This window comes from Chiloscyllium plagiosum, chromosome 30 (genome assembly GCF_004010195.1).
Source record: "Chiloscyllium plagiosum isolate BGI_BamShark_2017 chromosome 30, ASM401019v2, whole genome shotgun sequence".
NCBI lineage: Eukaryota > Metazoa > Chordata > Chondrichthyes > Orectolobiformes > Hemiscylliidae > Chiloscyllium > Chiloscyllium plagiosum.
This window is the reverse complement of record NC_057739.1, coordinates 42,743,172-42,769,482: the sequence shown is the minus strand read 5'-3', so window position 1 is coordinate 42,769,482 and position 26,311 is coordinate 42,743,172. Positions and strand designations below refer to the sequence as shown.

The 26,311-nt window shown below is 42.8% G+C and overlaps 1 protein-coding gene across 2 annotated transcripts in view; it reads right to left on the bottom strand.

Annotated features, from left to right (window-relative positions):
• Positions 1–17,340, bottom strand: part of LOC122564966 (protein FAM102A-like) — a 115,016-nt gene extending 97,676 nt beyond the window's left edge. Inside the window, exon 1 of one of the 2 annotated variants that reach the window (XM_043720526.1) lies at positions 16,606–17,340. In XM_043720526.1, the coding sequence (XP_043576461.1) occupies positions 16,606–16,751 (146 nt within the window). In that variant the 5' untranslated portion in view covers positions 16,752–17,340. The remainder of the gene's footprint in view (positions 1–16,605) is intronic. The other variant, XM_043720527.1, reaches the window with a different exon arrangement.
• Between the last annotated feature and the right edge of the window lie 8,971 nt (positions 17,341–26,311).

Here is a 26,311-nt window from a genome sequence, read left to right as displayed (position 1 = left end):
ACTCCACATAGACAGTCGCCCAAGGTGGGAATTGAACCCGGGTCCCTGGTGCGGTAAGGCAGCAGTGCTAACCACCGAGCCGTCCCAAAACAACTTGCGGTATTGCATGCTGTTAGGCAAATACCACCTCAAGCATGATATATCCCAAACAATTTAGACTGAAAGCATGGCGAGAAATGTAGCAGATGACGTAGTCGGCAGGATGGCATGGACGAGTTGGACCCAAATGGTCTGTTTCCGTGCTGTACATATCTCTATGGCTATGACTTCAGACCTCTGGAAAAGGGGTTGGTGTGTCTCTCTGTAGAATAAAGTACCTAATGTCTGAAGAAAGCCAGTTTATTTTCTCTCAACAGATGCTGTAAGCTGTTGCTTTTAAACTATAAGTCAGATATTTTATAGTTAGTGAGCCAGTCACTCTGTACCTCCTCCAAGCAAGTAGAAAAGTAAAAGAATGAAGAACAAGCTCGAATAAACAGAAGGATCATCTCAGTAAAGCTTATGGAGAGAACTCATTGAACTTCCTTCTGAGTTTTATTTTCCTCCACTCATAACACCAATTGTTTTCTTACTGTGTCTGTAGGAGGAGATTTATAATCAGGTTAGAGTTTTAACGAGACAGTTAAACTGCTGACAGCTCATAGATTCTAGCTGAAGGTAAACAACTATTTGTTCATAATAACAAGCATCACTATTTAAGTACAAAAAACTGGACCATGCTCAGTCAAACTAGGTTCTACGAACGTTCAAATTGGGGATTTTGCACACATTGATAAAATCTTTAACTTATGTGACAACTCCTGAAACAGCAGGGACTTGATTTCCAGCACGCTACACCCAGGGAGATATGACAAGGCTATGCCAGAAACAAAAAAATGTTTTTATTTATATAGTACTTTTAACAGAATAAAATATTCTAAGGCATTTCACAGGAACAGCATAAAACAAGGCACTGACCAACATAAGGATATGTCAGGGCTGGTGACCAAAAACATGAGCAAAGAGATAGGTGCCAACTTATGAAAGATTGTCAGCTTGAAATTTGACTACTGTTCTATTGTCTCCCTGTGGATGCTGTCTGACCTGCTCAGCATTCCCAGTACTTTCTGTCATCATTTCAGGTTTCTAACAAACATAGTATTCTGCTTTGTGAAATTTTAACAAACATCTGAAGAGTAGGAATGGAAAGTAGCATGGCACAGTGCTGTAGGGTGACAGTACAGAAACTAAACAGTTAAAGAAACACAATAAATTAGAGAAAAATAATATATGCAGCCTGTCTGGTACTGTACACAAACTTAAAAACAAATCAGGAGTCCAGGGCCCAATCTAGGTCAGTGAGAACATTAGCAATGACAAGGAGGATTAGGTAGGACTTAGATTTTCAAATGAACTGTGTGAGCCCTTGGACTAAGGCAGTCAATTGGTGCCTATTATTATCAAGTTAAGGATAATTTTATGCAGACATTTTAATCAGCCCTGCTCTGATAGGTTATGACATACTTCTGGAGGAAGAGAGATTTGAAACTCGACCCACTACATCACAAGAGTCATAATTTTGTGTGTAGATATTGTTAATCAACATGTTCAGAGATAATATTACATTGTGCTGGAGCAAATGGGACTTGAATGTTGGTCTCCTAGTTCAAAAGGTAGAGAATCTACCAGAGCCACTAGAGAATTGAAATAAGAACAAAGACTGCTGGAGAAACATAGCAGGCCTGATAATGTTGGTAAAGAGAAAACAGAGTTAACATTTTGAGTTCAGTGGCCCTTCATCAGAACTGAAGATAACTGGGAAAGGGAGGTTTTTATGCTGAAGACAGGTTTGGAATCGAGGAGGGGTGGGATGGGGAAATAGAGTAGGGACACGGTGAGTGTGAGCGAATAAGTGACAGTGCACGAGAGTGACAGGCAACCAAAGAGAGAAGGCCGAGAGAGTGTTAAATACTAGTGAGAGTGCCAACAAGAATTACCAACAACTGAAAAATGGATTGGCTGAGCAGGGAACACCTACACAACACAGGGCCTATAGATGGGGAAGACAATCAACATGACCATATTCTGCAATTGTCAAACTCAGAGTCCTGAAGCCTGTCAGGTGCCTAAGCAGATGATGAAATGTAGTCCCTCCAGCTTGCATTGAGGCTGGGCGGAGCATCGCAGCAGGCTTGAGATAGAAATCTTGGCATGGGAACAGTGGTGTGTTGAAGTGGCAGGCAACTGGAAGCTCAGGGTCATTTTTGTCAACCGTGCATAGGTGCTCAGCAAAGCAGTCACCCAGTCTGCACTTTGTCTCAGGCAAAATCTATGAAATACTTTGACAAAACACAAAGGTTTGAGCAGCACTTCCCGGAGAGAGGGATGGAACCCCAAGTTTTTTTTTCTGACAAGCTAGGAGGTTGGGTTTCAATGTGAAGCAGCAATGTTGCTCCACACAGCAAAGTCTCCCCTCGACAACATAGTTTATACAGACATGCATGTTTTACAATGCAATGCTTCCAGTTAAATTGATAACCATTTTTTATTGATTACATATCTTATCATTACATATCCTTCATTTAAATGAAGTATGTAACTCAATTAAAAAGCTACGAACTTGTGGAGGTCAAGAAAACACAAATTAAATGGTCCATTTTACAAAATAAAATAATCTAAACACTATGTACATCCCAAAAGTTACAATATTCTTCAACACAGTCCAATACAAAATTCAGGAAATTACATTTGCATTTTACTCCCTGCTCCCCATTTGTAAACTTAACCTCAATTATTTACAAAAAAAATTGAACAGGTAATCCATTACCCCCTACACCTTGCCCCCAACCCCACAAAATCTGGTATAAAAGAGTAAAGCAGTTGCTTTTCAACAAAACTTGGTAACTTGAAGTCATCTGGGACTGACATTTAGAAATAATATTGGATTTTATCCAGAATAATTGTTCCACTCCCGTTGCAGTTATCAAAAATATCTTCACTTGTTGGATTCAATTGTTTTCTTCACAGCAGACAGAGAGATCTTTATTTTGACAAACTACATATGGATATATTATGAAACAAACCAAATAGACAGTAATCCCCAAAGAACTTTCAAGGACACAAGATTTTTCCATGATTCTCTGAGTGGTTGAACAATGACTAATCATTTCAAATTAACTCTTTTGGGTGAACGAATGAAAGTCAGACATGAATTTGAAAATTCTTATTGTATTATAATGGAAGTAACAGGGGCTTTTGTGGTGCAGTGGTAATGTCCATATCTCTAGGCCATGAGGCCTGGGTTCAAGTCCAACCTGCTCTAGTATGCCATAACATGTCTGAACAGGTTAATTAAAAAACCTGCAGCAGAAATACATGCATTGCTCATCTCACTGTATTTGAACTGCATGTTCATTTGGCTGAGTGAAGCAGCACTAAAGCAAGTCATGAGGCAGTGTAGGTCACCAACACTCACCTAACCTTCAAAATGACAGAAGATGACAAAGCGATGTGAAAAGAGAGAGAGAAAGAAAGATCTTATAAAACAATTGCTTATGATCACAATTTGGTGGACCTCACAACATTCACCCATGACTGTCTCAATACAATATCCTGATTAGACACGGGTGGGCTCAGTAGCAATTATGATTTTTGCAACAGAATCCACTCCTACTGAATGGGTTAAAATGTGTTCTGTAGATGGATACCTCCCAAAAATTAAAGAATGAACTGCAGATGCTAGAGAACAAAAATAAAAACAAAACCTGCTGGAGAAACTCAGCAGGTCTGGCAGCATCTATGGGGAGAAAGCAGAGTTCATGTTTCGAATTCTCCATCAGAACTGTTCAACCAGTTCTTCAGAAACAGACAGGGCTGGCACTCCATTCATTTATCCACAATCAACATATTACTTTGGTGAAAATCCAAAACATTTCTCCCAACTGAAGTAGAATAATTAGAATTATATTTAGAGACAGAACATCCATTAATGCCAGTTAAGTGCATAATGTTTAGAAGGAACTGGGTATTCATTATCCAAAATGATCTTGGGGTATTCACAAGAATTAAAACCCTTAGCTACCTGACAGATTACATGTTGAAAGTTTGAACCCATGTTCACCTCTCCATGTATATGCTGGTTATTAATATAAAGTGCAAAAAGCCCTACAAAGCTTATCACACTCCTCAATCTTCTTTTACAACAGATGGCTTGCCATTTCAATTCTAGATACTTCGTAAGTGAAAACAAAACTAAGTCAGAACTAAGTTCATTCATGCAGGGTGTTTTTTTTATATATTTGCACCATGGTGAAACGATAGAACACAATGAATGCAAGCACTGGATTAAAACAATATCATTTTATCAGTGAATTTCTACATTAGACTTGTTCATTACTCAAGTACTCAGAAAGACCCTAGCTAGATTCAGGTGTACATCAGTTAATTACAATTCATCTAACTAGTTTGAAGTGAAAGACAAAAATTAAAATACATCAACCACTACAGCTGTGTTCATCGTGGATCTGGATTTTGACAGATTAAGTAGAGTGACACATAGCCATTAATTATTTGGATACTTCTTCATAATTCAATTGTGAACATTTACAAAATACACAACAGGAGTTCTAAAATCGAGTCACTGCACAAACTGTCCTTGCGTGCAAGCACAGCAAAAAGCTAGGTCACCCAAGCTAGCATTTGTCAACATTTCAACAGATCCACTTAAAGCCACAGAACCAATGTCACCTTTCCAACCACTGCTAATGAGCCCCGTGGTCACAGAGATAACCTCGACTTCTGCAGAACAGAACAACATGGAATGACTGAGCACGTACAATCAATCAAATGTTTTCAAGCAGATATACATGAATGTAAACATCTATTCCACTAAAAACTCTGCATAGACCTCACTCGATGCCAATTACTTAAAAATCAGATTCTTTCCTCTTCTGATGATTTTGGAGTTAAAAGCTACAATAGCTTTTGTTTGTATCCATGGGCAAATGCCCTAGCTTTCGCAATACAGAATCTCAGTTCAGGATGTTATTTAATTCGCTTGATTTTTTTATGGGGAAGAGGGAGTTAATAGCAGCAGCAGCCGTGCTGAAGTTGCTTACCAGTATTTCCATGTCCTTGGCAAGGGGCAGGAGATTAAACAGGCCTTGCCTCAGTTTCAATTTTCACATATTAACTCTTGCTTGCATGTGTGTTTACACACACATCTTAAGAATGACAATCAGCTCTCCTCACCTCCCCTCCAGCCAAATCATCTGTACTCATTCTCTAGCCTCACATATTAGATGACTTACAACATGGAAACAGGCCCTTCGGCCCAACAAGTCCACACCGACTCTCCGAAGAGCAACTCAGACTCATTCCCCTACGTTTACTCCTTCACCTAAAATTACGGGCAATTTAGCATGGCCAATTCACCTAAGCTGCACATTTTTGGACTGTGGGAGGAAACCGGAGCACCCGGAGGAAACCCACACAGACACGGGGAGAATGTGCAAACTCCACACAGACTGTCGCAAGAGGCGGGAATTGAACCCGGGTCTCTTGTGCTGTGAGGCAGCAGTGCTAACCACTGTGCCACCGTGCTGTGAAGGACAACGTTTTGTACAAGGCAATATAAGGTATCAAACAAGCATCACATCCTAGTATGAGTTAGCACTGGAGAAAGAAAAATCTTTTTTACAAAACGTTTAATAGATATGTTGTGTGCGAACAACACCTTGCTATTGTGGACCAAATCGGTTTACCTGCATAATTTGTCGTGTCCAATGAAAAGCAAATTTGTTTTCATCTGTATACTTTACAGGAAATGCAAGGAACAGGAGATAGCAAACATCATGTCACTTGACTAGTAATACAGAATCCCTGGCTAATTTTCTGATGACATGTATTTAAACCCCACAATGGCAAATAGTGAAATTTGAATCTTAAAAAAATCTGCAGTAAAAAGATCATTTCATGCAACATTGCCAATGGCTGTAAAAACCTATCTGGTGCACTAATACCCTTTTGGGAAGAAAATTTGGCCTACCTGGTCTGGCCTACATGTCATTCCAAATTCACAGCAACATGATTGACTCTTAACGGCTCTTTGGACAATTAGGAATGTGCAATAAAGGCTGCCTAGCCAGTGGTGCCCACACCCGATGAACAAATTAATAAAACAACAATGGGATATGATTTTGAAGTGGCCTCAATTAGGGCAAATAAATCCATCTCCCTTTGAAACAAAGTATTGAGTGCTTTAACTTCAGGGAAAGGAGACTACTACTAAAGCTTAAACCTCAAATAACACCTCGCTATTACACAAACAGCAGTTGGGAAGTACAACTCTTCCAAACTGATCTATACAAATTGGGAAATGTTACGATGCAGTACACAAACCAATAGCAATAATCAGGAAATGGTGTGTGACAATTTCATGGTCTGATCAACAAAGTTGCAACCAAAATAGCAATAAATCAATAATATATAAACACAGATCAAGGATTATTGATTACAAGTCCAAATACATTATCCTTTCAAAGATGATCAGTTGGACCCAATTTCAAATTGCGTGTGAAACTGAAATTATGAAATGAACTTTTTTTAGAAATGGCCCTTTCTGGCATATATTGCATTTATTGGTTCTTTCGAGATGCTCTGGGAAAGTAGTAGTGCTCCATGGATTGTATAACTATTGTTGATCACCTGAAAGTATTAGGCTTTAACTAAGTTCAGACTTGGAACTACATTAACACGAAACTGGTTGGAGGTGGCAGGTACCCCTCCATGAAAGCAGTTTTTCCTCTAGTGTTGTAATGGGATGTAGGCTTTGGACTTGCATGTTTGATAATCCAGTATTGTGACACCTATCTTTTGTCTGTGTCTGTTGAGCAGGGTTGAGAAACAAAACTCATCCTAGAAACGAAAACTGAAAATACAAATTAAATTAAGGTCTTTGTAAAAATACCATTAAAATAATAAAAATCTTAATTGATGTTAACTTAAACAGTTTGGGAGCAGAAAAATACAGGACAAGGGTTTAAGGATTAAGCAACTGCAGGAGTCACAAAAACATCTGTCACAACCTCAAAAACATTTTACAACTGAACAAGTACTACAACCTAGTCAGTATTGTTTAAAATATACGTAAGAAATATTAACTCTGTTCTTCACTGAAATAAATTTACAGAACAGATTAACAAGAAAATCAAAGTTCCAAGAACAGATACAAAATACTAGTAGATTAACTACTCCACACAGGACCTGATATTGTTGGTCCGCTGGAAGCAGAATGAGGAGGAAATGGCTGTGCTCCACAAGAAAAGTAAGCTAGAAATCATCAGTGGAGATGTAAGAGTGGATAGATTTCCTTGAGAGAAAGTGAGGGCTGCAGATGCTGGAGATCAGAGCTGAAAATGTGTTGCTGGAAAAGCACAGCAGGTCAGGCAGCATCCAAGGAGCAGGAGAATTGACGTTTCGGGCATAAGCCCTTCTTCAGGATAGATTCCCTACAATTTTAACCAATTAGCTTTGAGAATCAAGAAATATTTAATATAGCATTTCCTCTGCAAATTATGAAAAAAGCATAAGATAAAGTTACCATATTCCGAGAAACCATACAGCTGCACTCATGTTAGAGAGTACAACTGGGAATGAGTTGAACTAAGGAGCACCACGCTTCAGGTGAAGGGCAAGGTTGAGAAGGCTGGATCTTCATGGCAATCGGAATTGGCGTGGGAATTTAACACATGCTGTTGGGCGTCATCCTACATCACAAACCAACTATCCAGTCAACTGAGCTAACCAACCCATCAAAGTGACAGCAAAACGTGTGTGGAGTGCAGTTGCCACAACTCCAGAATGAAATGAGCTGGTTCTCTCAACCAGGAGCAAAATGCACATGGAGCACCACAGAGAATGGCATTCAAGTAGCTGATGAAGAGTCATTGAGACTCAAAGTTTGCTTGCTCTCTCTCCATGGATATTGTCTGACCTGCTGTGATCTCCAACATTTGTTGTTTCAGTACAGATTCCAATATCTGTAGTACACACTTATACACACCATAATTTAGATGGGTGGGTGCATGATTATTAATCCACATGAAAGGAGGCCTTTTCATCAAATGTATTCAAAAGCCACAGTTCCGGAAAGCTACCTCATAGGCTAATAAATACATTGGAAGTCCAGTAGAGGAGGTAAATAAAGTAATGGGTTCAGCAGTATTGCATATATTAAATTGTGCTTTACACTGAAACACACCTTTACATTACTCAGAAAAATTAGCAAAACTAATAACAAGCGCAGTCAAAAGTAATTTATAACCCACAAAATTAAAAGATTAAATACACTCATAAGTATTGAAAAATGTGTTACAAGGGAAAAATGTCTCGTCCCAGCATGCTCTTGTACAACATGGTTCAGGGATCAACATTGCAAATTCTCCCCCTTCCCACCAAACCCCATCGCAATTTCAAAGCATTCCAGGGAATATTTGCTCGAGCCATGGATCAAAACAATAACTAAAATCTCACAATGCTATCCACCCTCCTGTTCCCATCTACCTCCAGGTGATTCAAGAACAAAAATCAGCAGAGGTAGCACCTGTCCAACAAGAGAACATTCAAGAGGAAGTTCATTACAAAATATAGCCGAATAAAGAACAATTCAGCTTGATACGAAGCAAAAACAAAACGTGAATACAACAAGTCCTCCAATCTCCTACTAGTGGGTAAGTCATCAACTGCAAATACTGGAGATCAGTGCATTGAAATGGATGACAAAACAACCTGGCTATTATACTCCAGGTAAAAGAGAATGCAGTTATTTTAAAAAAGACAGAGACATGGTCAAAATCTGAAAAATGCAAGTGACATGAATTCCAAATTCCTTCATCTTGAGCTTCAGGTAGCAGTTCTGCTGTTCTAAGCTTTGACTGAATCAAGGAGAAGAAATTGCATATCTGAGCCACTCAGACGCAGCTCACTGCAATACTGTGAAAATACTGCACTGTTGGAATTGTTTCATCAACACATTGTCCCTTTTGTCTTTTGAGGTGGCCCTAAAAGATCGCATGGCATGACTGCAAGAAGAGCACTGGGTGTCCAGATCACTAATTATCCCTCAATCATCATTAGAGACATAGATTATGGGGTCATTCTCACAGTTGTTTGTGGTGTCCAAACTGGCTGCCACATTTCCTACATTATAGCAATGACACTTCAAAAGTATCTCTTTGCCTCTAAAGTATTTTGAAACATAATAAAAGGTATTACAGTATATAAATGCAAGCCAGTCTTTAATGCAAAGGGAAAGAAATCACTCAAGAAATTTTCTTGCAGGACTTTAGCAATACAGCGAGACAATTAAGATTACAGTGTGGAAACAGGCCGTTCAGTCCAACCAGTCCACACCGACCCTCCAAAGAGTAACCCACCCAGAACCATTTCCCTCCTAACACTAACACTAGTGGGCAATTTAGCATGGCCAATTCACCTGATCTGCACATCTTTGGATTGTGGGAGGCAACCGGAGCACCCGTTTTGAATCTAGTCACAGAATTGTTACAGGGCAGAAGGAAGCCGTTCAGCCTATCTTGATGATACCACCTCTTTGTCACTTGGGTGACATGCTCATTTGGCTGCTTTCCCTAAATAAACCTGAGCATTCTTCCTTTTTAAATAACTATCTAATTCACTTTTGAATGCCTGTTTTGAACCTACCTCCACCAAATTCTCAGGCAATGTTTCCATATCTTAACCACTAGTCCTGCGGAAAAGTCTTTCTCTTGTTGCCACTTCTTCTTATCCAATATTTAAACCCCCTCATTCTTGATCCTTCCATTCGTAGAAACATTTTCTGCTATCTACAATTTATCTCGAGAATAAAATTTCAGATGTGACACCCCTTTGCGCAAATAAAATTTCTCTTTTTGAGAGAGAGAGAGAAAGAGAGAGAGAGAGAAAGAAAGAAAGAAAGAAAGAAAGAAAGAAAGAGAGAGAGAGAGAGAGAGAGAGGGAGAGAGAGGGAGAGAGAGAAAGAAAGAGAAAGAGAGAGAGAGAAAGAGAGAGAGAGAAAGAGAGAGAGAGAGAGATGCACAGCACAGAAACAGACCCTTTCAGTCCAACTCGTCCATGCCGACCACATATCCTAAATTAATCCAATCCCATTTGCTGGCATTTGGCCCATATCACTCTAAACCCTTCTTAATCATGTAATTATTCAGCTGCCTTTTAAATGTTAGAAGTCACATGACATTAGGTTATAGAAAACAGGTTTATTTGAAATCACAAGTTTTTAGAGCATTGCTCCTTCATCAGGTGCAATCAAATGTTTTAAATGCCGTAATTGTACCAGCCTCCACCACTTCCTCTGGCAGCTCATTCCAAACACACCACCCTCTGTGTGAAAACGTTGTGCCTTGGATCCCTTTTGAATCTTTCTCCTCTCACCTTAAACCTATGCCCTCTAGTTTTGGACTTCCCTTCCCTGTGTCTATTTATCCTATCCATGCTCATGATTTTATAAATCTTTATAAGGTCACCCCTCAGCCTCCCACACTCCAGGGAAAACAGCTCCAGCCTATTCAGCTACTCCCTACAGCTGAAACCCTCCAACGCTGGCAACATCCTTGTAAATCTTTTCTGAACCCTTTCAAGTTTCACGACATCTTTCTTAAAGCAGGGAGACCAGAATTGAATGCAGTATTCTAAAAGTGGGCTCAGTGGTCAGCACTGCTGCCTCAAAGTGCCAGGGACCCAGGTTCAATTCCATTAACCAGTATGAATCAGTACTAATGTATAGCTTTTGACCTGAAGTAGGTTAACTCTGCTTTTCTCTCGAGATGGATTTGACCTACAAGGTGAAATCATTCTGTACAGCTGTACTCCTTTCATGTTGAGCATTTTGCTACTTATTATGGAAAATTACTGCATGTATTGTTTTTTCATGATGATAACTTGCTTAAAAACCGCACATTTTCAAATGCAGTGGGGGAAAATGTTTGAAGAAACGAATGATAATCCTTGCTGACTGTCGGAAAAATTCCACCTGGTCCACTGATGTCCTTTAGTGAAGGACATCTCTCCTTATCTGGTCTGGCTTACAAGTGACTCCAGACTGTCAGCTGACTCTTAGCTGCCCTCTGGGCAATTAGGGATGCACCATAAATGCTGGCCTGGCCAACAATGGTCACATCCTGTGAATTAATTAAAAATAACACTGGACCCAAAGCTTAACTGAAGTATCCTGGAAGTAAAGAGGGAGTCTGCAAGTTTGATAAAACACAAAGTAAAATGCCATGAAACTGATACAATACTGCTCACATTATCACATGTGCAATGCAGTATCTGGGATGGTTTTAACACTCCACACTTTAGTGCTGAAAATAGTGTGAGGCAGCAGTCTACAACCACAATATGAAAAATATAATCTTATCTTTGTTTTGATTATACAAGCTATATTATACTTGCTATCACACTGTACAAACACCATTACTTTCCTGATGCCCCATAGCTTTATTGCCACCTCAGAAACTCCTTCTGCATCAGATACTTCATGACTGCTCTAACGTCAGTCATCCAATGATGACCAACAATGCCAATACACCTGCCTACAATTCTTTCCATTTGCTGGCTCATGGAAACAGAACTGCATTATTTGTTGTAACCTGCTTCATTCATTTAAAAATAAATGCTTAGTAGTTTACATTTTAAACATAGCCAACTTGAAGTTGAAGCTTTTCGCTTTGCACTCTCAGAACCACAACACAAGAAAAAATTGAAGGGGGAATGAGAAGAAAGTGCTGATTGGTTAAGCCATAACTGACATGGCTTTACAGCAATAACAGTTAACTGTCTATTTTAATTCTTAGACCAAGCACACAGATTCTGATTGGTCAGTGTTATCATGGGGATGCAGAAGGCTGACTCTTTAACCCTGTTTTTTGAAAAAAGTGCAAAGGACGTACAAAAAGCGTTTGGCTACATAAAGCAGGGTTCTGAGTAATTATTCATACAGCTTCAAGCAAATGCATCACACTGCAGTACCAGTTAATGATCTGAAATGGCTTCCAGTGTAACGCTTAGCACAGCTTCGATTATTTATCAAAAGGAGGGTCACTGGACTCAAACTGTTGACTCTGCTTTCTCTCCAGATGCTGTCTGACTTGCTGAGTTTGCCCAATTTCTGTTTTTGTTTCGAATTTTCAGTGTCCACAATTCTTTTTTTTTTCCACTGAATTATTTAATATCTTACTTTCAATTATTCTGTTATCAATTAAGAAACCCAGAATGCAAATCACTTGCACTTAACAGGTTTAGCCAGAAAAATTTTCGCTCTTGAAATGCTCTTTCTTCTCTACATTTCTGGTAGGCAGAAAACATCAGTGAAGTGAGTTCATTTTCAATACATTTCATTTTCTGCAGCACAGCATTAAATAAAATGTCTCAAGAAGAATGCCAAATAGTTTGGATATCCCGATAACTGGAACAGAACATAAATCAGTCACAATATGCTCTCAACAACCAACAAGACAAAAATGAGCTGTCATACAAAATCAGGTTGTGCACTGTACTTCCAAAGGATTTGAGAACAAAATCTAATTCAAAAGATCAGACTTGATCAAGTATTAACAGGTTCAAGGACAAGGCATGTACATAACAGATGTCAGAGATAGCACAGATCTGACAAATTGCTCAAAACCCATACGATGCCTTCAAACACTACTCGTAACATTGTTACTCGGTGAAAGCAACTTTTGATTTGTGTAAAACAGCTAAAATATTTGCAGGCATAGATTTTTTTTTACATATGGTCCTGATTCATTCTCTGAGCTCCCTGACAGAAGGTAAATATTCGTGTCATACAGAGCCAAACAGATTAGAAACCCAAGCTTAATTACATGCTTATGGCATGCCAGCTGAAATGGCAATGACATGTGCTACAATTGGCTTCAACAAGCCTAAGAATTAGACAGGGAATTAAATTAGCTGGAAGAACTTGTGCACACAACTGATGTCAGGACTAAGTTTTGCTGTAATGCATTCACAGACAAATAATAGCACACCTACTCTCACGGATAAAGGATAGTGACTAAAGAGCATCCTACACCGAACAAAACACGTTATTTATTGCAAAAAAAAAGTTATCACCCTTGGGGAACAAACAGGAACAGAAATTAAAACTAGCCAAGTTAAAAAGTAAATAACTGTTTTGGAGGCAGTCCAAATCAACATTACATCATTCACCAGTTGACAACAGCGACATAATGCCATGTTAAGAATGCAAATTGTAAACAAAATCCTCCAGATTTCGAACAAAGTCCACTTCATATTGAAAATGCATTCAGGCCAACTGTTCCATATGCTCCACGCAAGCATCCTCATATCCCTTCCATTTAAATTGATGAGCAACACTTCCTCTTCCTCACTCGCCTCAAGCTTCCCTATAAATGCATCTAAACTATCTGCATCGACTACTGTCAATCATTCACTCATGACATATGGGCATTACTGGCTGGGGCAGCATTCATCACTCATCCCTAGTTGCCTTCGAGAAAGTGCAGGTGAGCTGGCTTCTTGAAACTCAGCAGACGATTTTGGTATCGGGACTCTCACAATGTCATTAGGGAGGGAGTGAAAAAGATTTATCCAAATTCCCGACTGAACGTATCAGTGAACCCTAGTTTTAGTCTCTTCCAGGAACAGGAACATCTTCGCAGACTCTGCTCTAGCAAACATTTCCTTCATGAGACAGTTCCCTTAAGAGGCACGGTGGCTCAGCGGTTAGCACTGCTGTGTCACAGCACCAGGGTCCCGGGTTCAATCCCAGCTTCGGGTGACTGTCTCCGTGGTGTCTGCATGCTCTCCCTGTATCTGCGTGGGTTTCCACCTTGTGATTTAGTCTCCTCCCACAGTCCAAAGCTGTGCAGGTTAGGTGGATTGGCCATCGAAATTGCCCATCTTGTTCAGGGATGTGCAGGCTGGGTGGATTAGCCATGGGAAACGCAGGGTTACAGGGAAAGGGTAGGGGGGTAGATCTGGGTGGAATGTTCTTTACAGGGTCGGTGTGGACTCAATGGTCTGCTTTCACACTGTAAGGATTCTATGATTTTCATCTCAAAGATTTCAAGACACTGCCTTGAGAGAAAGGTTACATTTTAACCACGTACTACAGATGTCAACTAACATAAGGGAAGAACACACTAATCTCATAAATGCAACAAGTGAACAAGTAATTGTATACATTCAGCATATGTACATAAAGGGAATAATGAGCACCTGAGATGGTCCATGTTATCCCCTCTTGAATGTTCAGGTAATACCATGCCATGTGAACAACCAATCACAAGCAGATTATCTCGATTTTGCTTTTGAAATCTTGCTGAACATGGATGGGCCAAGTTCTCTACTTGAAAGTGTTGTCATATTCCAAAAGCACTCAGTTTTAAAAGAGCTTTTGCAGCATCTTCAGGACTGTGAAAGGCACTATAGAAGTTCAAATTTGAGCATATAATCCTAGGTTTTTGACAGTGCTACACTAGATTAGATGAGTTTAGATTCCCTACAGTGTGGAAACAGGCATTTCAGCCTAGCAAGTGCACACTGCCCCTCCAAAGTGAAACCCACCCAGACCCATCCCCCTACCCTGTATTTAGGCCTGACTAATGCACCTAACACTATGGGCAATTTAGCATCGCCAATTCACCTGACCTGCACATTTTTGGATGGTGGGAACAAACCGAAGCACCCGGAGGATACCCACACAGACACTGAGAATGTGCAAACTCCGCACAGACAGTTGCCTGAGGCAGGAATCGAACCCAGGTTCCTGGTGCCGTGAGGCCCAGAGTTCACCCTTCAGAAGGTGCACCAGTCTGTTGCAAGGTCACTGACCCAACATGTTAACCTGCTTCACTCTTCACAGATGTTGAGTAACCCAAGCATTTTGCCAGCTTTGAGAAACTGCCGTCGCCTTGAACTTGCCTTTCTTAAGTTTGACCTTGTGTCCGGGTTCAGCTCCTACAGTTTAATTTAAATCATCTGCAGACTTACCTTTAACTAACTTACATAGCTGTAAAACAATCTCCTTCCAGAAACAAAATCCCAACTTTGACCATTCCTCACTTTCAGTTTTGCTCTGGGGCTAGTAACCCATTGATTTTGTGGCCCCTTTTGTCTGGCCTGTTTCTATGTCTCTTGAGTAGGATTTGAAACAGCATACCCCAAGAGAACAGCCCAGTGTTAACACTGAATTCTTCAGACTGGTACTGTTTAGTTCAGTGTTCAATGGGCTGTGCTGCACAATGAACAACACACTGGCATCAAGACCACACCAAAAGTTAAACTGCAAAAGAAAACAACACTGACACTTTCCTGTACAGCCTCATCTGGGAATAAACCAACACAGCACAAAGCGAGGTTTATATGCTTGCAATGACACTCAATCTTCTTCTACAACTTACAATTGAGGATACTGTCACAATCATGCCCCAATTAGAGCCAAAATGGAGGTCAAGTGGCAGCCAGTCAATTGCCCCGACACATTTATTCCTCTGGACAAAGTAATTCTCATTGAAAAGAAAACTAATTTTCTGGACTTACACAAGCTCAAACACAAAAAAAAAGTTTGGCAAATTATGTACAATTCTGTGTACCACCAAGTTATGGTCAGGAGGACGGGTGTCAGCAAGGGAAAAAAACTGGTCTCTCCACCCAAGGGGTCTCCACGCAAGAAAGGGGAGTGATGGCAACACAGCACTGGGGAAGGATGACTGATCATGCAGGCATGGGAGATTAATAGGGGTCTACAACAGAATATCGAAGTTTGGATTTGTGGGGGGAGGAGGACAAGTTGTGCATGATGGAACAGGTCAGTAAGAGTGGGTAGAGAATAGAGTTGATGGAAACAAGACTCAGGGAACAATGGGACATTGGGGATTCGACTGGGCAGTGAGCTAAGGGATGCATTGGGGGTTCAACAGGGCATCAAGATAAAGGACATCAGGGTCACAACAGAACAGCAAAGCATGGGGGCACCAGAGCTCAACAGGGCAACAATCAAGGCATCCGACCAAGGGGCAGCAGGGGTTTAACAGAGCATTGGACCAAGGGGCATCAGGAGATTAACATGACATCAGACTATAGGGCATTAGGGTTTAACAGGGCATCAGACTATAGGGCATTAGGGTTTAACAGGGCATCAGACTATAGGGCATTAGGGTTTAACAGGGCATCAGACTATAGGGCATTAGGGTTTAACAGGACATCAGACTATAGGGCATTAGGGTTTAACAGGACATCAGACTATAGGGCATTAGGGTTTAACAGGACATCAGACTATAGGGCATTAGGGTTTAACAGGACATCAGACTATAGGGCATTAGGGTTTAACAGGACATCAGACTATAGGGCATTAGGGTTTAACAGGGTATTGGACCAAGGGGCATCAGACATTTAACAGGGTACTGGACCAAGGGGCATCAGGGGTTTAACAAGGCATCAGACCAAGGGGCATCAGACATTTAACAGGGCATCAGACCAAGGGGCATCAGGGGTTTAACATTGCATCAGACCAAGGGGCTTCAAGGGGGGGTTTAACAGGGCATGGGGGCGGTTGTTTATTTTTACCTGCTTGAAAGCTGGGTGAAATCCCCACCATCCAGGAGGCGGATTTTACAGAAGAGCACCCCGTTGACGAACGGCACGGCGGCCAGCTCCTCCAGGCTGAAGATGGTCTGGAACTTGAACTTCTTCTTCTTCATGATGAAAGCCATGGGGCCCGGGCGGTGATTCCGCGGCTCGGGGGAGGCAGAGAGTGACTGACAAACCGACTCCCCGCTCCCCACACCCCCTTGCAACCTTCGGGATTACCTCCCGCCCGGAGGGGGAGGGTGAGGGGGGTGTGTGCAGCACAGGGACAGAGGGGGGTGAGAGACAGGCGGAGATGGAGCAGCGGGAGACACCCCCCCGCCGCCCAAGCCCGCGGACACACACAGGCCCGGCGTCGCTCACTCAGCCCGGGGCTGCCGACTCGGTGCGGGACTCAGGCCCGGGGACGCACGGCTCGGCGCTCGGGCCGCATCCGTTGCCCCTGGAGCTGGGCATGGGCGCCGTGCGGGGCGGACCAGCTCCTCATGGGCCACTCGGCGGTAACTGAGGGAGGGCGGGCGGGGATGTGAGGGAGGGGGGTGTCTCGGCTTTCCCTTTTACTCCCCCCCGCGGGGTGGACGCGGATCCGCACACGGAGGCTCTGTACCCCGTGCTGCTGCTGCTGAGTGTGTGAGTGTGAGTGACTGCCCGCCCTCGCTCTCTCCGGCCTCCCGTCCCCGCCGGCCCGCCTCCTCCTGTCAGCGGCGGACTCTCCGCCAGCCAGCCCGCCCCCCTCCTCAGAGCGCGACGCCCATTGGCCCAGCCGCCCCGCCACCGGTGACTCCGATTGGTCGCGACCGACCCTGACCGTCACAACCGTCAACGTATCACGATGCTGATTGGTCGGGCCTGGGACGGATGCGACCTCTCCAATGGTCCGTACGGTCCCCTCGCGGCGATTGACCTCATGTCGATTGGTGGAGGTCAGCCTCCTTCTCTGATAGGACGTAGCCGACGCCTCTGATAGGCTAGTATCAGACTTGAATCTGATTGGTCATCTGAAGGCCGCTGTGGATTAGCGTTTTGTTGGTCTTCCTGTATTGGTTGTATCAGTTGTTGTTGGTTAGTCACTGGAATGGGAATGGTGTTCTATTGACCTCCAGCTGATTATATAGCATTTCTAATGCCCCAGTGAGGTTTAACTGGGCAAATGCACTGAACTGTTAGAGTTGGAGGCCATCCAGCCCATCGCATCCATGTTAGCCCTCTAGAAGATCTTTGAATCTCCAGAAATTACAAAAATGTTACATCGTAGAAGGCACATCATGCCTGCTTCAACTCTTCAAACAAGCAGCATTAGCTGTACAGCTGGTTTGCAAAGCAGAATGATGCCAACAGTGTGGGTTCAAGTGAATCATTCCATATCATAGAATCCCTACAGTGTGAAATCAAGCCATTCAGCCCAACAAGTTTACACTGACCCTCTGAAGACTAACCCACCCAGAGTCATTTCCCCTACCCTATTGGGCAGCAGGTGGTTCAGTGGTGGGTACTGCTGCCTCACAGCGCCAGGGACCAGGGGTTGATTCCAGCCTCGGGCAACTGTTTGTGTGGAATTTGCACATTCTCCCCGTGTCTGAGTGGGTTTCCTCCAGATGCTGTAGTTTCCTCCCACAATCCAAAGATGTGCAGGTTAGGTAAATTGGCCATGCTACATTGCCCATGGTGTTGAGGGATGTGTTAGTTCGGGGTAATAAAGTAATGGGGTAGGGGAATGGGTTTGGGTGGGATACTTTTTGGAGGGCCGGTGTGGACTTGTTAGGCCAAAGGGCCTGTTTCCATACTGTAGAGATTCTATTATTCTACATTTACCCCTGACTAATGCACCTAATGTACACATTCCTGAGCACTATGGGCAATTTAGCATGGTCAATCCACCCTAATGTGCACATCTTTGGATTGTGGGAGGAAGCTGGAGCACCCAGAGGAAACCCACCCAGATACGGGGAAAATGTGCAAACTCCACACAGTCACCCTAGTTTGGAATCAAACCCAGGACTCTGGCGCTGTGAGATAGCAGTGCTAACCACTGAGCTATCATGCCACTCTAACCTTTCTTTTTGGAAAAACTTGTAAAGCGAAATGGTCAGCACATGGTGACACAGAGACCTTTCAGGAAAAGGAGATGGTGTATCCTGTAGCGTGGCGTGTCAAAATAGAGTCCCAGAGATGTATAGCACAGTAACAGACCCTTTGGGTCAACTCGTCCACAGCAACCAGCCATCCCAATCTGACCCAGTCTCATTTGACAGCATTTGGCCCATATCCCTCTAAACCCTTCCTATTCATGCACCACCCTCTGCATGAAAAGGTTATCCCTCAGCTCCTTTTTAAATCTTTCACCTCTCACCTTAAACCTATGCCCTCTAAATTTGGACTACCCCACCCTGGAAAAAAATACGTTTGCTATTCACGCTATCCATGCCCCTCATGATTTTATAACCCTCTATAAAGTCACCCCTCAGCCTCTGACTCTCCACAGACAAAGACTCCAGCCTATTCAGCCTGTACCTGTAACTCAAACCCTCCAGTGCCAGCAACATCCTTTTAAATATTTTCTGCACCATCTCAAGTTTAACAACATTCTTCCTATAGAAGTGCAACCAGAATTGTATGCAGTATTTTAAAAGTGGCCTCACCAATGTCCTGTCTAGCTGCATCATGACATCCCAACTCATATACTCAATGCCCTGACCAATGAAGACAGTGTGACAAACACCATCCTATCTACCTGTGAATTCACTTTCAAGTGAATTCCACCATAGTGGTGGAAAGGACGATGGATGAGGACTTGCCATCTGAGGTAGTTTGGGCTGAGGTTAGGAATAGGAAAGGTGAGGTCACACAGTGTGACAAACACCATCCTATCTACCTGTGAATTCACTTTCAAGGAATCATTTAGCAGAATGCCTCATCGCCAGAACTTCCTAACAAGCTCCAAGATGTAGGCAGTGATAAAACACTGCCCACCAGGTCCTTCATGAATGCCGGTTTCTGTGCACCACTGAATGCTGCCCTCGAAGCAGCTGTGCTACTGAAAAGATTGTCACACTCCTTCTGGAATGGGTCTTAGCAAAGGAAGGCTGAAGAGACTTCCTGTGGTTTTTGTCGAGGTTTGTCCCGAGCAGCTCCATGATATGGGACTCTGTGCTCTACGGGTTGTTCCCCAGAACACATACTGAGACAATAATTCACTGCCCCTGGAGGACCATCAATGCACTGAAAGACACTCTTTGGTCTGCCCAAAACCTGTTGGTCTCCCAATGCAAGGAATTGACCCTGACCAAGTGTTGCAGACTGGCATATTCTGAGGTCTGGGACTAAGTGCTGAAGGATACACCAAAGCTTAAGGCAGCTGGCACCAAGGCTCAGTGAGGAAAGACCACCATGTAAGGTCCTTCCACTGAAGTATAATGAGGGTCTGTTCAGTTATTAGACCCTCTCTTTGCCTCAATGTATATAAATGCTCTCCGGCATGAATAAGAAATGCCTTTGGTTTTTGTAACTGCATGGAATGTCAAATTCCAATGTTTGTTTTTTTATTGATACGCAAAGTCTGTACAGAACTACTTCAGTGCCTGTGAATGTAGATAAAGATTTTTTATGAATGAAGTATATTTTCACAATAAAAAAAGTGTGGTTTCAATTCCTGCAGCAGCTGAGGTCACTATGAAGGACTCTTTTTCTCAACCTCTCCCCTTGTCTTAGGCCTGGTGACTAAATGTCTCTTTTCAATGAGAGAGCAGCTGTATGGTCTGGTAGGACTATGGTGACCTTTTCTGTTTTTACAACAGAATCCAATCATCTACTTTCTCCCCAAACCCTGCACACCATTTCTGTCCAAACAATCATCCAATGCTCCTTTTGAGTGCCTCAATTGAACCCGCCCCCACCACATTCTTAGGCAGTGTATTCCAGATCCCTACTGCACGTTGAGTGAAAAAGATTTTCACCCCCTCTTGTTCTTGTTCCATTTACGAGAAGGCGTTGTCAAAATAGAGTCATACAGATGTAGAGCACGGTAACAAACCCTTCAGGCCAACTTGTCCACACCAATCTGACCTCGTCCCATTTGCCTGCATTTGGCCCCATATCCCTCGAAACCTTTCCTATTCATGTACCCATCCAGATCCCTTTTCAACTTTGTAAGTGTACTAGCTGACAGTTGTGTAGTTTCACCCTATCTACTCTATCCAGCCTGCTCATGATTTTGAAATCCCATCAAATCTCCTCTCAGGCTTCTTCTTTCCAAGAAGAACAGTTTCCAATTTTCATCCTCATAACAGAAAATACCTCGTCCCTGAAACCATCTGTAAACCTGCTGCTGTGCTCTTCAATCCATTCACATCTTTCCTTTAATGTGGCACTCACAGCTGTACACAATACTCCTGCTGCAGTCTAACCAGTGCCTTTACTCAAGGTCCTTGTTCTCGAACTCTATTACTGCTCCTGCTATCCTGGTTGGAATAATTTGGAAAGATAGGGATGAACCAAGGACATCCCTGTTCTGAGTGGCTCATGTGAACGCATGAATTAGGCACAGGAGTCAGGCATTTGTCTTCTGAAGTATGTTCCATTGTTCATTAAGATTGTGACTGATCTGATTATGCCATAGCCCTCACCCCACTCTGATAATCTTTCACCCCCTTGTTTATCAAGAATCCTTATAGCTCTGTCTCAAACACATTCAGAATGTTGCCTGTGATAGAGCAATTCATAGAATAGAATCCCTACGGTGTGGGAACAGGCCCTCGGCCCAATAAGTCCACACCGATCCACCAACGAGTATCCCACCCAAACCCATTCCTCTACATTTACCCCTGACTAATGCACTTAACCTACACATCCCTGAACACTATGGGGCAATTTCCCAAGGCCTATTCAACTAACCTGCACATCTTTGGATTGTGGGAGGAAATCAGAACACTTGGAGGAAACCCATGCAGATACAGGGAGAATGTACAAACTCCGTACGATCACCCGAGGCTGGCATTCAACCCGCCCTAAGATATGAAGCGACACGAGAAAACTGGTGCTGTCTCCCCAAAGCAGAGAAGGTGAGACCTTGTTGGGGAGTACAAAGCTATGAACAGCACAGGTAGGGTAGGGAGGAATGTCTTCTCTTCGGACAGGACTCAATTTGCAAGGGGCACAGTTTTAGGGCAAGGTGTAGGATAATTAGGGGGCATTTGAGGAAAAAAGGTATCAGGAACCAACCATTCAAAAGGTGGTGGCGTCTGAAATGGAATTATTTTGATGACCTCTTGAAACACCATGGCATCTAAGGCTACTGGCCATTGCTGGCAAATTGAATTAGGCTACATAGAAGCTTCTGAGGGAGGATCACTGGACCTGAAACGTTAACTGTGATTTCTCTCCTCAGATGCTGCCAGACCTGGTGAGCTTTTCCAGCAATGCTTTTTTTTATTAAAATACAGGCTTGATGACCAGCATGGACATGATGGGCTGAATGGCTTTTATCTGTGCTGTGAAAATTCTATGAATCTCTGTTTCCATCGCCTCTCAAGGGACAGAATTCCAGACACTTTTTATGATCCTCTGTGAAAAGAAAGAATTATTGTCTCTGTTTTTAGTGGTTGACCCCTTATTTTTAAACCGTGATCCTTCATTCAGAATTATCACAGTGTGGAAGGAGACCATTTGTCTGTTATAGTTATAGAGGCCAGTTCATGAATGGAAGTTCCTTCCCCACAGCTGACACAGATGAACAGTCTTGGCTTGAGGTCAAGTTATCTTTTGAAAGGAAAAGCTCTCTTTGGCACAAAGTGTTTAAATCTAAAGTGAGTTCAGGAATAAAGGGATCCAGAGGTATAAATGTACAAATTGTTGCAGGTAGCAAACCTGGTTGAGACAACAGTTAAGAAAGAGATAAATGGAACCATGGGCTTTATAAGTAGTGGTGTCGGATACAAAAGCAAGGACATTAAGATAGTAACTGGGATGTGTGTTCCCAATGCACTCAAGATGGCTTCTTGGACCATCTGCAAAACGTGCAAATGGTTTCCGTGACACTGTGCTTCCCTAGTTCTGCCTTCTGCTGCAAATTCCTGCTGGAATTCTGTGCTTCAGGGCAATCTGTTTCACTTTCTGTGTCTGCGGATGCTGCCAGACCTGCTGAGTTCTCCAGGACGCTCTGTTTTTGTTTCAGATTTCCAGCATCCGCAGTTAGACTGTAAGAAATAGGAACAGGAGTAGGCCATTCGGCCCCTCGAGCTTGCTCTGCCATGCAATAGGATCGTGGCTGATCCAACATTCCTCACACCCACTTTCTTGTCCTTTCCCCTAATCCTTTATTCCCTGACTGATCAAGAATCTATCAATCTCAGTTTTAAATATACACAATGTGTCTGCCCCCACAGCTCTCTATGTTCACAACCCTCTGACAGAAGAAATTCTTCCTATTCTCAGTCTCAAGTTTGCCCTTCAATTCTGAATCTGTGTCCTTTGGTCCTAGTCTCTCCCGTGAGGGGGAAACATCCTCTCAGTATCTGTTTTATTTTAGTGAATGTATTTGTGTTGGTTTCGATTGGTTTAGTTGCAGTCCTTTACGGATCTGCAAACTTCCTTACTGTTTCATCATCATTATTAGATGTGTCACCAAAACAGAAATCATTGGAGAAACTCAGCAGGTCTGGCAGCATAGAGTCATAGTCATAGAGATGTACTGCATGGAAACAGACCCTTCGGTCCAACCCATCCATTCCAACCAGGTATCCCAACCTAATCTAGCCCCACTTGCCAGCACCCGGCAAATATCTCTCCAAACCTTTCCTATTCATATACCCATCCAAATGCCTCTAAAATGTTGCAATTGTACCAGCCTCCACCACTCCCTCTGGCAGCTCGTTCCATTTGCGTATCACCCTCTGTGTGAAAAAGTTGCCCCTTAGGTCTCTTTTATATCTTTCCCCACTCACCCTAAACCTATGCCCTCTAGTTCTGGACTCTGCGATCCTAGGGAAAAGACTTTGCTTATTTACCCTATCCATGCCCCTCATAATTTTGTAAACCTCTATAAGATCACCCCTCAGCCTCCGAAGCTCCAGGGAAAACAGCCCCAGCCTGTTAAGCCTCTCCCTATAGCTCAAATCTTCCAACCCTGGCAACATCCTTATAAATCTTTTCTGAACCCTTTCAAGTTTCGCAACATCTTTCCGATAGGAAGGAGACCAGAATTGCATGCAATATTCCAACAGTAGCCTAACCAATACAGCCACAACATGACCTCCCAACTCCTGTACTCAAAAATCTGACCGATAAAGGAAAGCAATCCAAACACCTTCTTCACTATCCTATCTACCTGCAACTCCACTTTCAAGGAACTATGAACCTGCACTCCAGGTCTCTTTGAGAGAAAGCAGAGTTAATATTTGCTGCTGGACCTGCTGTGTTTCTCCTGCAATTTCTGTTTTTGTATCAGACCTTCAGCATTCGTAGATCTTTGTCTTAATCTAATTAAACATGTGTCTGTCACAGTGATATTCCTGTTTCCTTTCATGGGTTCCTTTATGTCACTTTACACTGAGCGATAAATAATGGATATTTTGGGCAAGGTCCTATTTTAATGGTCCCCCAGTGTAGGGTAAAGCCCCTGAACAGGAACTGAATGGTTTTTTGGACATACATTGACAGTGGGTAAAAAATTGCTAACAGTCAAGTTGAAGACTGATGTCTGGGATTCTGTGTAATTAGTATCTGGATTGACCTGAACAAAGGGGTCGATTTAGTTCTCGTTGGTGTGATTTTGTGCATTTCTGCACGGTGTTCCACCCAGCAATGGCACTGGTCACAAACACACCTGATAATAATAATTGCAAGTGGTTGGCACAGTGGCTCAGTGGTTTGCACTGCTCACTCACAGCACCAGGGACCTGGATTTGATTCCACCTTCAGAAGACAGTTTGTGAGAAGTTTGCACACTCTCTCGGTGTCTGCGTGGGTTTCCTCTGGGTGTTCCGGTTTCCTCCCACAAATCAAAGGTGGGTCAGCCATGGGAAATGCAGGGTCACAGGGAGGTAGGCTTGGGTGGGATGCTCTTTGGAGGGTTGGTGTGGGCTGAATGGCCTGCTTCCACACTGTAAGGGTTATGATTTAAAGTGCTAAAGAAATTCTGCAGGCCTGACAGCATTTGTGGAGAGAGACACAGTCAACATTTTGAGTTAAATACGAGATCACTCTTTCTGTATTTTGTCTTCCCAGACTCCACTGATATTCTGGTATGATTTAGTTACTAACTGTAAACCCCAGCTGAAGTGGATGGACAGACTCAGTTTTTCTCCCAGTGCACGCCACATAATGAGCAGATATACAACATACTGAATAAAACAGGGAAGGAGAGGAGGGTCAGTGCAGGAAATTGAACAGACACAGTTAAGGCTCTGGTCAACCACAATGGATAGGAGTTCACAGTCAAGTGAAAGGGAAGTTATGTCAGAAGCAGCACTACAGAAGACAGCATGGTCACAACAAAGAGCATGGTGAAACCATGTGAATGGAGCAGACTCCTTACAGTAGGTTATATAACTACGGTAGTTTTGGGAATCAGAGAGCTTCCAGCTAAAAGAAGAAAAACAAAACAAAAAGGGTTTAACCGTTAAAAACAGAAATACGAAGTTTTTTTCTCTCAGATAGGATCGAAAGATTTGGAATTCTCTCCCTCATGTAAGCCAACTACTTTGACACATATAGCATGGGGAAAGGCCCTTCTGCCTATCATGTTCATGCTGGTAATCAAACATCTATCACCTGTGAAAGAAACATCTCCCCCACTGTAGAAACTCAGCATGTGTGAAGAGAGAAACAAAGTTAACTTTTCAAGTCCAGTGTACCTCGTCTTTAGATCTTTCTTATGGTGCATACAAATTGACATTCTGAAGTCCCCAGAGAAATCAGGGAAGAATTTAAATGGGCATGGGAGGGGTGGAAATTATAAGCAACATTAATGACATTTTCTCATTTGGAGTGAGAGCTGAACATAGGATCGATATGAAGGAGGAGAGCTGAGGGGGATTGGAGTAAAGAATATTCCACGTAACATGAATCAGACATATTGCAGAAACCATAGAATTCCTACAGTGCAAATGGAAGCCAATAGGCTCATCAATACATATTTAAATAGGCAAGGACTGATTAGAGATAGTCAACGTGGCTTTGTACATGAGAAGCCATGTCTCACTAACTTGATTGAGTTTTTTGAAGAAGTAAGGGAAGAGTGATGGACGTGATCTATATGGACTTCAGTAAGGCATTCAACAAGGGTCCTCATGGGAGACTGGTTAGCAAGGCTAGATCACATGGAATACAGGGAGAACTAGCCATTTGGATACAGAACTGGCTCAAAGGTAGAAGACAGAGGGTGGTGGTGGAGGATTGTTTTTCAGACTGGAGGCCTGTGACCAGTGGAGTGCCACAAGAATCGGTGCTGGGTCCACTACTTTCCGTCATTTATACAAATGACTTGGATATGAGCATAGAAGGTACAGTTAGTAAGTTTGCAGATGACACCAAAATTGGAGGTGTAGTGGACAATGAAGAAGGTGAACTCAGATTACAACGGGATCTTGATCAGATGGGCTAATGGGCTGAGGAGTGGCAGATGGAGTTTAATTTAGATAAATGTGAGGTGCTGCATTTTGGGAAAGCAAATCTTAGCAGGACTAACACA